Below are 13,524 nucleotides of genomic sequence, written 5' to 3' on the forward strand. Positions count from 1 at the left end.
GGTCACTTGTATTGACTAAACACCCTTTTTGTTTCAAGTTCAAAACTTGGCTAATACACACATATATACACTAGTAAAGCATCCTCTCCCTTTCCATCAATTTAACACATGCATTACTCATTAATATACAAGAGTTATATTCGGCCTTAGCACACAACTTGCTAGCCGATTCTTCCCCATCTAGCAACCAATGCACATATGTGCTCACTCAAAAATGCTAAAAAGGAGATTCAAGAATCATCAATCCACCATCACATGCATCATTAACAAGCTTCATATTTAGCGTGCAATGGCATTAACACAAAATCCACCTAGGCCGAATATCATCCCCATGACATAGCAAGGATTTGAACCATGGGCTAATTAGAACTCAAGCTAGCAACTAAAATATGCATGCATCTCATGGAACATCACCAAACATACCTTAGCCTAGTCACATGCATGGCCGAACCTCTTCAACCTTTCTTCTTCCTTCCTCCTTAAAATTTTCAGCCAAATGAAGATGAAAAAGGATGAACAAAATTTTCTCCTTTCTTTTCTTTAACTCACGGCAATGGGGGGGGAAACAACTACACACATTTTTTTTTTGTATTCATCATACTCCTTTTCATTATTTTATGCCCATGCCCCTTATTTTATTTCTCCTAACATACCTCACTAACATAACATGTTTGTGACATGTTTCCACTCATGATGCACTAACACAACATGTCTATGACATGTCTTGCCCATCACACTTGGTCTACCATGCTTGTCATGGCCGGCCACTACTAGTTAGGGGGGGGGGATTTGACATGCAAGTCCCCCCTTTTTCCACATGCACTAATAGGTCCTTACGCATTGACCTATCACATTTTAAAATTTTCTCACATAAGTCCTATTGACTAAATTCACATGCAATCGACTAAATTGAAGCTTGAAATTTTCACACATTCATAATTACATATTCTAGACAATAAATATCACATTTAAACATTTCAGTGACTCGGTTTAGCGGTCCCGAAACCACTTCCCGACTAGGGTCAATTTTGGGCTGTCACATGGAAGGTAAGATGACTAAGTGAACTTTTAATACAAAAGGAATGAGGATTGTGAAACCTTTAAACTTGTGCACTGTTAAGTTCAATTTTTAGCTTAATTTACTCGACTGAATTATCTAAATTGTTGGTTAATCTTTGATTAGTTAAATTTTAAATCAACCTAAATTACATTAAGTACGTCCCATACCGTGATAATTTATTTTCATTCCAATTTGGCAATTTAACGTCAATCTTATGTCATGTACAGGTGAGGGACATTTGGACAACCACATGGGCTCAATTTAGAATTAAAATCGCATAAATTAAGCTGCTGGAAGAGGATGGTCAGATGCTGGTTTTAAAGAAATCAAATTGACAATGAGACAAAGAAGAAAATTCGGTCCAATTGGATGTACAGCAGGTTGAATATGCGACAAAATCAGCAGGAGAATTATTTTTAAATCTCCAAATTTCCTTCTTGCTAGCGGTGGCCGACTCCAATTGAATCAAGGAATTAACTCAGCCTTGAAGAGTTTAATTGAAAATAAAACTCTAGTAGGCTGGAGCTAATTTTATGCGATGGGTTCAGCTAGGAAAAGGGGGATAAGATCAAATTTAATTTTGAATTGTTGGAGGTTATTATCCCAAAAATAGAGATGACCAGCAGCTGAAAAAGGTGTCGAAAAATAGAGGAAAAAAATACAGCAGCAGAGAGGCGTGGCATTCGAGCAAAGGAAAACCTCAAATTGAATCAGCAAAAGCCGAACAAGCAATTGAAGTAGCAGCCCAGAATTTCAGCTAATCGGAAGAAGGGAAGCTCGACGATTGGAGGAATTTTCTTCTCCAAGACTCAGTTTGTAATTTATGCTGATTACAATTGATTCTTGTTTCGTTTCAATTGCTATGAGTGGTTAGAATATTCAAGCTTAGTTAGACACTTATGAAACCTAGCACAAGGAATTTGTAGATTTATTTTAAATTTGGATTTGGCATTCTTGAGTTGCTTGCTTTATCGTTCAAGGAATTTTTCTAAATCAATTAGATTGATCACCTACTTAATTTAGGACTTTTCTCATAATCATCTAAGTGCAACTGAGTAATCGAATTTCTTAATTACACTTAGAACTGGTGATGATTAATTGGCATGCCACTAATTGAAGCAACTACGTATTTAATTTTGGAAGTCGCTGGAGGATTGTCTTTAATTAACACAAGGTGAAGTCTCTAAAACTCTAAAAAAACCTTTAATAAGTCGACAAAGAGATAATTAAAGGTAGGTTTCAATTATGAACATTCTCTAATTGAACAATTTACTAGGGATAAGAAGTCGCTTCGTAAGTGTTTTATTTAACCTTGCTGCTGATTTGGCTTATTAGAATAATTTAAGGCTGCAAAGGATTTGTGCTGGGTGGATTAAGGCGTCAATAACTAAGCAATTACTTTCCTTGATAATTTTCAGCATTCTCAATTCAAGCTAAAGCTTATTTGCTACTTTAGATTATTTTTAGCAATCGTAAAACATAAATTTCCCCCATTTTTCTCCTTTCTCGCATGCATTTTACATTACTTTAATTTTAAATCACTTCAAATAGATTTATTGCAAGCTTCTTCGTGGGACGATTCTCTATTTACCCTATATTACCAGTTAATGTTCGTTAAGTAAGCGGATTTAATTTGGCAGTTGTAAACGACAGCTACCAAAATTTGGCGCCGTTGCCGGGGAAGCGACTTAGTCAAATCTATTTGATTTTCAAAACTTATTTTGTTTTCATGTTTTTGTCTATGCAGGTAGATTACTCCCTATAGTATATGTTATTAAGGAGCGGACGCCGAACATCGAAAGACCTTGTTAACATTACCGATCAGCAAGCCGAATATCCCAACCTCCATGTTGAGCATAACATTTCAGAGGATATCAACATGGCCAACTAGACCTTGAAGCAATTGGCCTCGCCTAACTTGGCTACACAACCACCATCTATCACTTATCCCGCCCTTGATAGGCCATTAAAACTCAATTCAGGATTTCTGAATTTGTTGCCAAAATTTAATGGACTACCAGGTGAGGACCATTACCATCATATTATTAAAATTTTAATTACTTGTTCAACTATGCAGCCAGATGGCATTAAAGAGGAACAAATCAAGCTCCGAGCCTTCCCTTTATCGTTACAAGGTTTGGCAAAGGATTGTTTATATTACATGCCGCCAGGTTCATTCACAACTTGGACAGGGTTATATAAGGCTTTCCTTGAGAAGTATTTTCCGGCATCAAGGATAGGGTCGATTAGGAAAGAAATTTGTGGAATTAAGCAGCTGGTAGGTGAGTCACTATATGAGTACTGGGAAAGATTTAAACGGCTATGTGCGAGTTGTCCACAGCATCAGATTAGCGAGCAGCTTTTAGTGAAATATTTTTATGAAGGTCTAACACCACAAGATCGAGGAATGATTGATGCCGCGAGTGGAGGTGCATTGGTTGATAAAACTCCTGAGCAAGCCCGAAATTTGATCGCTAATATGGCGCAAAATACACAACAATTCAGTCTCAGGAGGTCCGACTTGGGTAAACGAATGGATGAGGGTCAGTCGAGTATGATGGAGGCTCAATTAGTTAATTTAACGGCTGTGGTAAGAAAGTTGATGACTGGAGGTACTGCGAAAGCTTCACTATGTGGCATTTTTTGTTTAGAAGGACACACCACAGATATATGTCCGACATTACAGGAAGGGGAAGCTAACGTCGTCTTTCCCAATCAGAGGAGGTTGATCCATACTCGGCTACTTATAATGAGGGATGGAGAGATCACCCTAATCTTAGATATCAAAACCGAGTACGCCTCCAGGATTTGAGCAGCAAAATTCCCGACCATATAATATGTCACAACCAACCCATCAAAACCTGAGTGCCGAAGCCAAGACCCATACCATGCTTGAACAAATGATGAAGATGATGGCTGACCAGAAGAAGGAAATCGATGGAAGGTTTCAGTCTTTGGAATCGGCAGTGAAGCAGTTGCAAACCAGAGCCTCGTCGACCGACGTAAATCTTGGGAACTTGCAAGCACAGGTAAATAATCGGTTACCATCACAGCTCGTGGCAAATTTGAGGGATAATGTCAGTGCTGTAACCTTGCGAAATGGGAAGGAGTTGAGATCGATACTAAAGAAGGTCCAAAACAGCGACAAGGAAGACGACACTGAGGTACAAAAGGTTCGATTTAGTGATATTGAAGGGGAAAATTTAGCCTTGCCAAAGGTTGATTTACAACTGTCTCAAGTAGCACCAAAGGAAGCAGGAAAATCACGTTTACAACAGCCTATTGCTGCGTACGATGCAGCAAATTTTGAACAGGAAACAAGGGTTCCTGAGCTTCGAGCACAGGCAAGTCAGAACACTAATAATCAACCTCGGTCTTATGTGCCGAAGGCGCCATTTCCAAAGCGATTAATGAAAGAAAAGTCAGACGACGTTAATGCCGAAATTCTAGAGACTTTTCGTAAGGTACAAGTTAATATTCCATTGATTGATGCAATAAAACAAGTGCCTCGATATGCTAAGTTTTTGAAAGAATTATGCACATCTAAAAGGAAATTAATTGGAAATGAAAAAATTAGCTTAGGAAAAAATGTCTCTGCAGTATTTCAAAAGAAACTCCCAACTAAATGCAAAGATCCGGGAATGTTTTCGATACATTGTAAGATAGGAGACCGTAAACTTGATAGAGCTATGCTTGATTTGGGAGCTTCTATAAATGTCATGCCTAGGAGTATCTACGGTAGGGTTCAATTAGGTGCATTAAAAGACACAGGACTGATAATTCAACTTGCAGATAGGAGTAATGCCTACCCTGATGGTGTTTTAGAAGATGTTCTAGTGCAAGTAAATGAGTTAGTCTTTCCAGCTGATTTTTATGTTTTAGACATGGGACCTAATGATAATTCAATTGATGTGCCCTTACTCTTAGGAAGACCTTTTCTTAAGACAGCTAGAACGAAAATTGATGTGTATAAAGGGAATTTAACTATGGAATTTGATGGTGAGATAATTAAATTTAATATATTTGATGCTATGAGATATCCCACTGATATTAATTCCGTATTTACTCTTAATGTGATTGACAATTTTGTTCAAGATGTCTATGAATTAGGGGATGAGGACGAGTTGAAAAGCGTTCTGGCTAAGAGCATTTTTGATATTGATGAGCAAGAATTTATCGTTTCTGATTCTTTAATTGACTCAATTTATGCATTAGACTCACCCAAATTGACACGATTCAAGCCGATCCTCCCTGACCTTACGGCGACTATTAAGCAAGTTCCTTCATTGATTTCACCATCTAAATTGGAGTTAAAAAAGCTGCCTAAAAATTTAAAGTACATTTATTTGGGGGAAAATCAAACTTTACCATTGATAGTGTCGAATGCTTTAACCAAGATGCAAGAATCTAAGCTGCTTAGAGTTCTTAGGGAGCATAAAGAAGCCTTTGGTTGGACACGAGCCGATATTCGAGGCCTCAATACGACTTTATGTACTCACAAGATAGCCTTAGAACCAGATTCAGTCCCCAAAAGAGACCCCCAACGCCGATTGAATCCACCAATGATGGAGGTAGTTAAGACTGAAATTTTAAAATGGTTGGAAGCTATGTCATTTATCCTATAGCCGATTCAAAATGGGTAATTCCAATTCATTTGTACCTAAGAAGGGAGGAATCACAATAGTTACCAACGAAGAAGGGTTGGAAATTCCTACAAGGGTGCAGAACGGTTGGCGGGTTTGTATAGATTATAGGAAGCTGAATAAAGCCACTAAAAAAGACCACTTCCCCCTCCCATTCATGGATCAAATGTTAGAAAGGTTAGCTAGTCGCTCACATTTTTGTTTTTTAGATGGCTATTCAGGTTATCAAATGTTAAAAAAGACCACTTCCCCCACCTTCACTTGCCCGTTTGGAACTTACGCCTTCAAGAGAATGCCTTTCGGATTGTGCAACGCACCAGCCACTTTTCAAAGAGGTATAACGAGCATATTTTTGGATTTTATTTCACATTTAATGGAGGTGTTCATAGATGACTTTACTTTTTATGGTGATTCATTTGGTCAATGTTTGCATCATCTTGTGTTAGTTCTTAGACGTTGCATTGAGACTAATCTGATATTGAATTTTGAGAAATGCCATCTCATGGTTGAGAAATGTGTAGTGTTGGGGCATGTCATCTCAGTTAAAGGATTAGAAGTCGACCAAGCCAAAGTCGAGGTAATTAAAAATCTTCCTTATCCAATTACTGTGAAAGGAATTCGATCCTTCTTGGGACATGTAGGTTTTTACCGTCGGTTCATTAAGAATTTTTCGCAAATATCGTCATCTTTGTGTGCATTGCTAGGTAAGGATGTCACATTTGAATTTAATGAGAATTGCAAAAAATCTTTTGATGAATTGAAATTAATCACGGCTCCTATCATTCAAGGACCGAATTATGCATTACCCTTCGAGATTTTATGTGATGCTAGTGATAGGGCTGTTGGTGCGGCACTTGAGCAAAGAAATGATAGGGAGTCTTATATTATTAGGTATGCTAGCGAGCTATTAAACCCAGCTCAATGCAATTACACCACGACTGAGAAAGAGCTCTATGCCATAGTTTTTGCCTTATAAAAATTTAGAGCATATTTGTTAGGAGTCAAAGTTGTTGTATTTTCTGACCATAGTGCTCTTAAATATTTGTTGCATAAAAAAGAAGCCAAGCCTAGATTGATTAGATGGATTTTGCTGTAGCAGGAATTTGACCTGGAAATTAAAGATAAGAAAGGTAAAGAGAACCTTGTGGCCGATCATTTGAGTAGGATAGAAACTAGAATTTTGAGGAATGAGCCGAGTGATTTATTTCTCGATGAAAGACTTTATAGTGTGTCTAGTGTTTTGCCATGGTATGCCGACATAGTGAACTACTTAGTGACTAAAGAGTTCCCTGCGAATGCACCTAGACATTTAAGAGAAAAATTAGAAGTTAAGCCCGATTTGACTTATGGGAAGAGCCATACCTTTGGCGATTTTGTAGTGACCAAATAATTAGGCGTTGTGTCGATGATAGTGAGATAGATCCGGTGCTTAATTTTTGTCATTCTCGAGAGGGTGGAGGACATTTTGGGCCTAAGAGAACAGCTCATAAAATACTTAAGTATGGGTTATTTTGGCCAACCATTCATAAATATTCATATGCATTTCGTAAAAATTGCACATCATGTCAAAAAATCGGCAATTTAAGTAGCAGAAATCAAATGCCATTACATAATTTTTATGTTTGTGATATATTTGATGTATGGGGTATTGATTTTATGGGCCCTTTTCCTTCTTCTTTCGGTTATCTATACATTCTTGTGTGTGTTGATTACTTGTCAAAATGGGTGGAAGCATTCCCAACTAGGGCCGATGATGCTAGAACTGTGGTGAAACTTCTTAAGACCAACATTTTAAATAGATATGGGGTACCAAGGGCTATAATCAGTGACAAGGGAACACATTTCTGTAATAGAACCTTGAAAGCTTTATTTGCACAATTTGGTGTCACCCACAAAGTGTCGACAACTTATCACCCCCAAACCAATGGGCAAGCCGAGAGTAGTAACAAGGAAATTAAGGGAATTTTAGAGAAAATTATGAAGCCTAATAGAAAAGATTGGAGCCAACGGTTAGATGAAGCATTGTGGGCTGTTCGAATAGCTTACAAAACGCCAATAGGGATGTCACCTTATAGGGTTGTTTTTGGGAAGGCGTGTCATCTTCCCATAGAGCTTGAACATAGGTAATTTTGGGCTGTTAAGCAATGCAATCTGGATTATAGTTTGGCAGGGGAAGAGCACAAGTTGAAGCTGCAAGAATTGGACGAGTTGCGCTTGGAGGCCTATGACAATTCGGTCATCTACAAAGGTAAGTCGAAGGCATTTCGTGATTTAAAGCTGATTCGCAAAGAATTCAAGGTAGGGGAAAAGGTATTATTATTTAATTCTAAGCTTAAACTATTTTCCGGTAAGTTGAAATCAAGATGGCTTGGACCGTTTATAATAACCGAGGTGCATCATCATGGGGCAGTCCAAATTCGGAGCCTCGATACTAATAAAATTTTCAAAGTAAATGGTCACAGGTTGAAACATTTTTATGAAGGGGAGTGAGCAGCTTGGATGGAGGAGATCAATCTTGAGGATCCATGAGGAATTGCAATGTCGAGCCAACGACTTAAAAGCAAAGGCGCTTGTGGGAGGCAACCCACATATTCAGGGAAATTTTCTTTTATCTTTTCCGTTATTATTGTTTCTTTCTATTAAGTAAATTTTTAATTTTAATTCTCTTTTGCATTAGGGGCAATGCAAACATTAAGTATGGGGGAGAATCAATTCATTGATTTTCTAACGTATTTGATGCTTGTTTTGTTTTTAGCAACTTTCATGAATAAGACTTGTTAAATTTTCTTTAGGAAAATATTAAAATAAAAGAATGAAGATGTATTTCATGAATTCAAGTTGATTGGGGTGGTTGTATGTCGATTGGTCGGGTTAAATTTTGTTTTCAATTGACTGATTTTGGTTAATAATAATTTTTTTTAATCTGCTTAATTGATCAATTATGTGGTCCTTGTGAGGAATTTGAGCCTAGAGCGTAAGTTGGGACATCCATGCCAACTTGAGAGGTTATTATTCATTCATGTGTGATTATTGTTATTGATTATCAATTACTCTAGAACTTGCTTTAGATATTATTAAGGCTAGTAATACATTTGATTTCCATTAATATGATTTAAGGGGCAATAGGAATTAAGCCACGATTACTGATAAAAGCCGACCCTGACATTGTTCCAATTAGTTAGCCAATTTGAAGCCTTAGTTTCCCAGTTTTTCATGTACCTCTAGAAATTAAACCAAAGCCTGAATCAACTCACCTTTTTAGGCTAGTTAATTTAGTTTGGAAGTTTATCATATTTTCGACATACGTTGGCCAATATATAATGTTTTTTTTAGCTAGAAATTAAGGGCTGATTTTCTTGAAAGGAAAAAAGAGAGAGAAAAATTACTATGAATAAGTTGCAGCCTTCCTATGAACGAAACATGAAATGGATCGGTTGAATCAAGTGGTATGGAGATGAAAACGATGAAAGGCTGATTAGTCATCTGCTTCCAAATAAAAGAAAAAAAGAGAAGAGAAATAAGGGTACTGATGACTTCCGAATGATTTTACTAGCCTAAGAGAACTAGCTCCACCATCCAAATTTATCCTCCCCGTCCACTGCACATCACCACGACCCCATTACAACCTTTATTTTGTCTCGATTATATTTATGGAATTTTATGTGTTATGTTATAGGTAAGATGGACAAGCAAGCCTATGGTGATTAATTACAGTCGATTTCAATTTGAGAGCATTATACTAGCCTAAACACAATGAGTGAGGAGTGTTAACAATTCTTTCCGGTGAGAATTGATCGAAGAAGCATGATTACTTTCCTCTTCCTCTCTTGAATAAACCAAAATCTAAATTGATTGATTTCAAAATTCATCCTAAGCATGGGCGATGCAACAACTCTTGATTAGACTTGATATTTTTGAAATTCTTCTTGATTTTCTTCGACTTGATTGCTCAGGGACGATCAATAGTTTAAGTATGGAGGAGTTTGTTAAGTTCAATTTTAGCTTAATTTACTCGACTAAATTATCTAAATTGTTGATTAATCTTTGATTAATTAAATTTTAAATCAACCTAAATTACATTAAGTACGTTCCATACAGTGATAATTTATTTTCATTCCAATTTGGCAATTTAACGTCAATCTTATGTCATGTGCAGGTGAGGGACATTTGGACAACCACATGGGCTCAATTTAGAATTAAAATCGCATAAATTAAGTTGCTGGAAGAGGATGGTCAGATGCTGGTTTTAAAGAAATCAAATTGACAATGAGACAAAGAAGAAAATTCGGTCCAATTGGATGTACAGCAGGCTGAATATGCGACAAAATCAGTAAGAGAATTATTTTTAAATCTCCAAATTTCCTTCTTGCTAGCGGTGGCCGACTCCAATTGAATCAAGGAATTAACTCAGCCTTGAAGAGTTTAATTGAAAATAAAACTCTAGTAGGCTGGAGCTAATTTTATGCGATGGGTTCAGCTAGGAAAAGGGGGATAAGATCAAATTTAATTTTGAATTGTTGGAGGTTATTATCCCATAAATAGAGATGACCAGCAGCTGAAAAAGGTGTCAAAAAACAGAGGAAAACAATACAGCAGCAGAGAGGCATGGCACTCGAGCAAAGGAAAACCTCAAATTGAATAAGCAAAAGCCGAACAAGCAATTGAAGTAGTAGCCCAGAATTTCAGCTAATCGGAAGAAGGGAAGCTCGACGATTGGAGAAATTTTCTTCTCCAAGACTCAGTTTGTAATTTATGCTGATTATAATTGATTCTTGTTTCGTTTCAATTGCTATGAGTGGTTAGAATATTCAAGCTTAGTTAGACACTTATGAAACCTAGCACAAGGAATTTGTAGATTTATTTTAAATTTGGATTTGGCATTCTTGAGTTGCTTGCTTTATCGTTCAAGGAATTTTTCTAAATCAATTAGATTGATCACCTACTTAATTTAGTTAGACACTTAGAACTGGTGATGATTAATTGGCATGCCGCTAATTGAAGCAACTACGAATTTAATTTTGGAAGCCGTTGGAGGATTTTCTTTAATTAAAACAAGGTGAAGTCCCTAAAACTCTAAAAAAACCTTTAATAAGTCGACATAGAGATAATTAAAGGTAGGTTTCAATTATGAACGTTCTCTAATAGAACAATTTACTAGGGATAAGAAGTCGCTTCGTAAGTGATTTATTTAGCCTTGTTGCTGATTTGGCTTATTAGAATAATTTAAGGCTGCAAAGGATTTGTGCTGGGTGGATTAAGGCGTCAATAACTAAGCAATTATTTTCCTTGATAATTTTCAGCATTCTCAATTCAAGCTAAAGCTTATATGCTACTTTAGATTATTTTTAGCAATCGTAAAACATAAATTTCCCCCATTTTTCTCCTTTCTCGCATGCATTTTACATTACTTTAATTTTAAATCTCTTCAAATAGATTTATTGCAAGCTTCTTCGTGGGACGATTCCCTATTTACCCTATATTACCAGTTAATGTTAGTTAAGTAAGCGGATTTAATTTGGCAGTTGTAAACGACAGCTACCATGCACACTAGTATATGCAGCCTTATGAGTGTCAGTGTAATAGTATGCAACCTTTATTAATGATTATTCTAGATATGAATATATGTTCCTAATGCACCGCAAGAGTGAAACCTTTAATAAGTTTAAATATTTTCGTGTGTAAGTGGAGAAACAACTAGGGTTACCCATAAAGGCACTTCAGTCTGATTGAGGTAGGAAATATTTATTAGATGGTTTCTTAGGGTACCTCGTAGAAATCCTTATTAATCACGTTAGGCACTCCTTGAGAGAATGATATGGCAAAGAGAGGAAATCAAAAGTTTTTAGACATAGTTCATTCAATGTTAATTTATTCGAAGTTGTCAATATCCTTTTAGGGATATGTGGTGCAAACGACTTGCTATATTTTGAACGATATACTAGTTAAAGCAGCATCGAAAATTCTATACGAATGGTGACATGACAAGAAGCTGAATTTAAATTATTTAAAGATCTAGCCCACGTATTGGATAAATTTGTGAAGAAGTTGGATTTAGGAAAAAAATTGTCCATGTTTGTAGGATATCCAAAAGGAACAAAGGGTGGTCCATTTTATAACATGAAGGAACATACTATGATAGTGTCTACTCATGGTACTTTCCTGGAGGAAAGTTACATGAATGAATTCAAACCTCAAAGTAAAGAAGTATTCGAGGAACTTTCAGGAAATACACAAAGCCTTGTGAAAATGGTTCCAAAACCAGCTCTTAATACCTACAAACAATTAGCAACATAGGGTGCTTTGTCATAATGGGAGGGTCTCTTGTAGGCCTGAGGTCTTCCGATCTGGGGGAAGTGTTTTAAACATCGAGTCTATTGAATAGGAAGATGATGACCTACCCAAATATGATGAATAGATGAAGAGTGTTGATTCCAAGCTCTACGAAATAGCTATAAAGTTGATATGGATTTTATAGATTCCAACTTAATGTGGGAACTTGTAGACTTACTGAAATGGATAAAACCCATAGGGTGTAAGTGGATCTACAAGAATAAAAGAAATGTGGATGGAAAAATGGAAACTTATAAGGCCAAATTTGTAGCAAAAGGTTATATTCAGAAACAAGATATTAATTACCTTTCTGGTTGCTATGCTCAAGTCAATCCATTTTGGCACCTCTCGATTATGAGATCTAGCAAATAGATGTCAAGACAGTATTTTGGATTGACTATCTTGAAGAGAGTATTTATGATGCAACCCATCAGATATATAACTAAAGGAAATGAGCATAAAATTTGCAAATTGTTTAGGTTCATATATGAACTCAAGAAAACATCCCTTTCATGGAACCAAAAATTTGATCAAGTGATCAAAACTTTTGAATTTGAGCAAAACATTAATGAACCTTGTGCTTGTAAATGTATAGGGGATGGAAAGGTGGTCTTTCTCATTCCAAATGTTGATGACATTCTACTCATTGGGAATGATTTGGGGTCATTGGCATCAATTAAGCTATGATTAACCCAACAATTTAGCATGAAGGTCTTGGGAGAAGCTAATTTTATTTTAGGTATTTGAATCTTAAAGGATCGAAAGAATAATGTGATAGCTCTATCTTAGTCTTCATAAATAGACAAGATATTGGAAAGTTATGCAATGACGATTCAAATAAGGGAAATTAACCTTCTGTATTGGGATTTCATCTTTCTTTGGAGGACTGTCCTAAGATAGCAGAAGAAAGAGAAAACATAAGAGAAGTTCCTTATGCTTCAGTAGTAGGAAGTTTCATATGTGCTATGTTGTGCACACATTTAGATATTTGTTTCTTAATGGGTTTGGTGAGCCGATATCAGGTAAATCCAAGATCAATACACTAGCAAGTAGTTTAGTGATCACACCCTAACGTGCGCGCACTGTGGCTGAGAATCAAAATTTTAAAAAAAATCAATAATATAGCAGTATCTGCGAGTGTGACAGTCAGTTGTAATATTTATAAATTTTAAAATGAAACACTTAAAAGGATCAAACCCAAGAGATTGCCATATTTATAAATGTGTTTAGCAAGTTAATTACAAGTTAAGTAATTTCTAATCTAATCAAGTTAAAAATTACTTGCGCAAGTTTCAATAAAATATATTTTGAATTATATCTAAATTAACAAATAAAATCGCCAATTTAACTTTCTTCCTTTTTACTAGAAACAATGCAAATGGATTGCAATGATGATTTGATGAGTCATGGATAATTAACAAAGCTAATAAATTTATAATGATTATATTTTTGCTACTCCTAGTTAGGAATGTTCTCTTGGTATCATATTAA

At 36.2% G+C, this 13,524-nt stretch overlaps 1 protein-coding gene across 3 annotated transcripts; it reads left to right on the forward strand.

The window, feature by feature from the left end:
• Positions 1-1,459: 1,459 nt before the first annotated feature.
• On the forward strand, positions 1,460-10,583 carry LOC107921207 (uncharacterized). Of its 3 annotated transcripts, XR_005909498.1 has the most exons (3): positions 1,460-1,876; positions 2,808-9,486; positions 9,860-10,583. XR_005909498.1 is itself a non-coding variant. In XM_041087382.1 (2 exons), the coding sequence occupies exon 2, from the start codon at positions 3,898-3,900 to the stop codon at positions 5,683-5,685; it is 1,788 nt and encodes a 595-aa protein (XP_040943316.1). In that variant the 5' UTR covers positions 1,460-1,876; positions 2,808-3,897; the 3' UTR covers positions 5,686-10,583. The 3 variants fall into 3 exon arrangements, 2 of the variants coding, with proteins under 2 accessions (XP_040943316.1, XP_040943317.1); XM_041087382.1 differs by having other exon boundaries at positions 2,808-10,583; XM_041087383.1 differs by having other exon boundaries at positions 1,460-1,872; positions 2,808-10,583.
• The last annotated feature ends 2,941 nt before the right edge of the window (positions 10,584-13,524 follow it).

This window comes from Gossypium hirsutum, chromosome D01, assembly GCF_007990345.1.
Source record: "Gossypium hirsutum isolate 1008001.06 chromosome D01, Gossypium_hirsutum_v2.1, whole genome shotgun sequence".
Classification (NCBI taxonomy): domain Eukaryota; kingdom Viridiplantae; phylum Streptophyta; class Magnoliopsida; order Malvales; family Malvaceae; genus Gossypium; species Gossypium hirsutum.

Bases quoted from the DNA above. Each gene is read 5' to 3' on its own strand.
- LOC107921207 (XM_041087382.1), top strand. From the start codon at position 3,898: ATGTCACAACCAACCCATCAAAACCTGAGTGCCGAAGCCAAGACCCAT.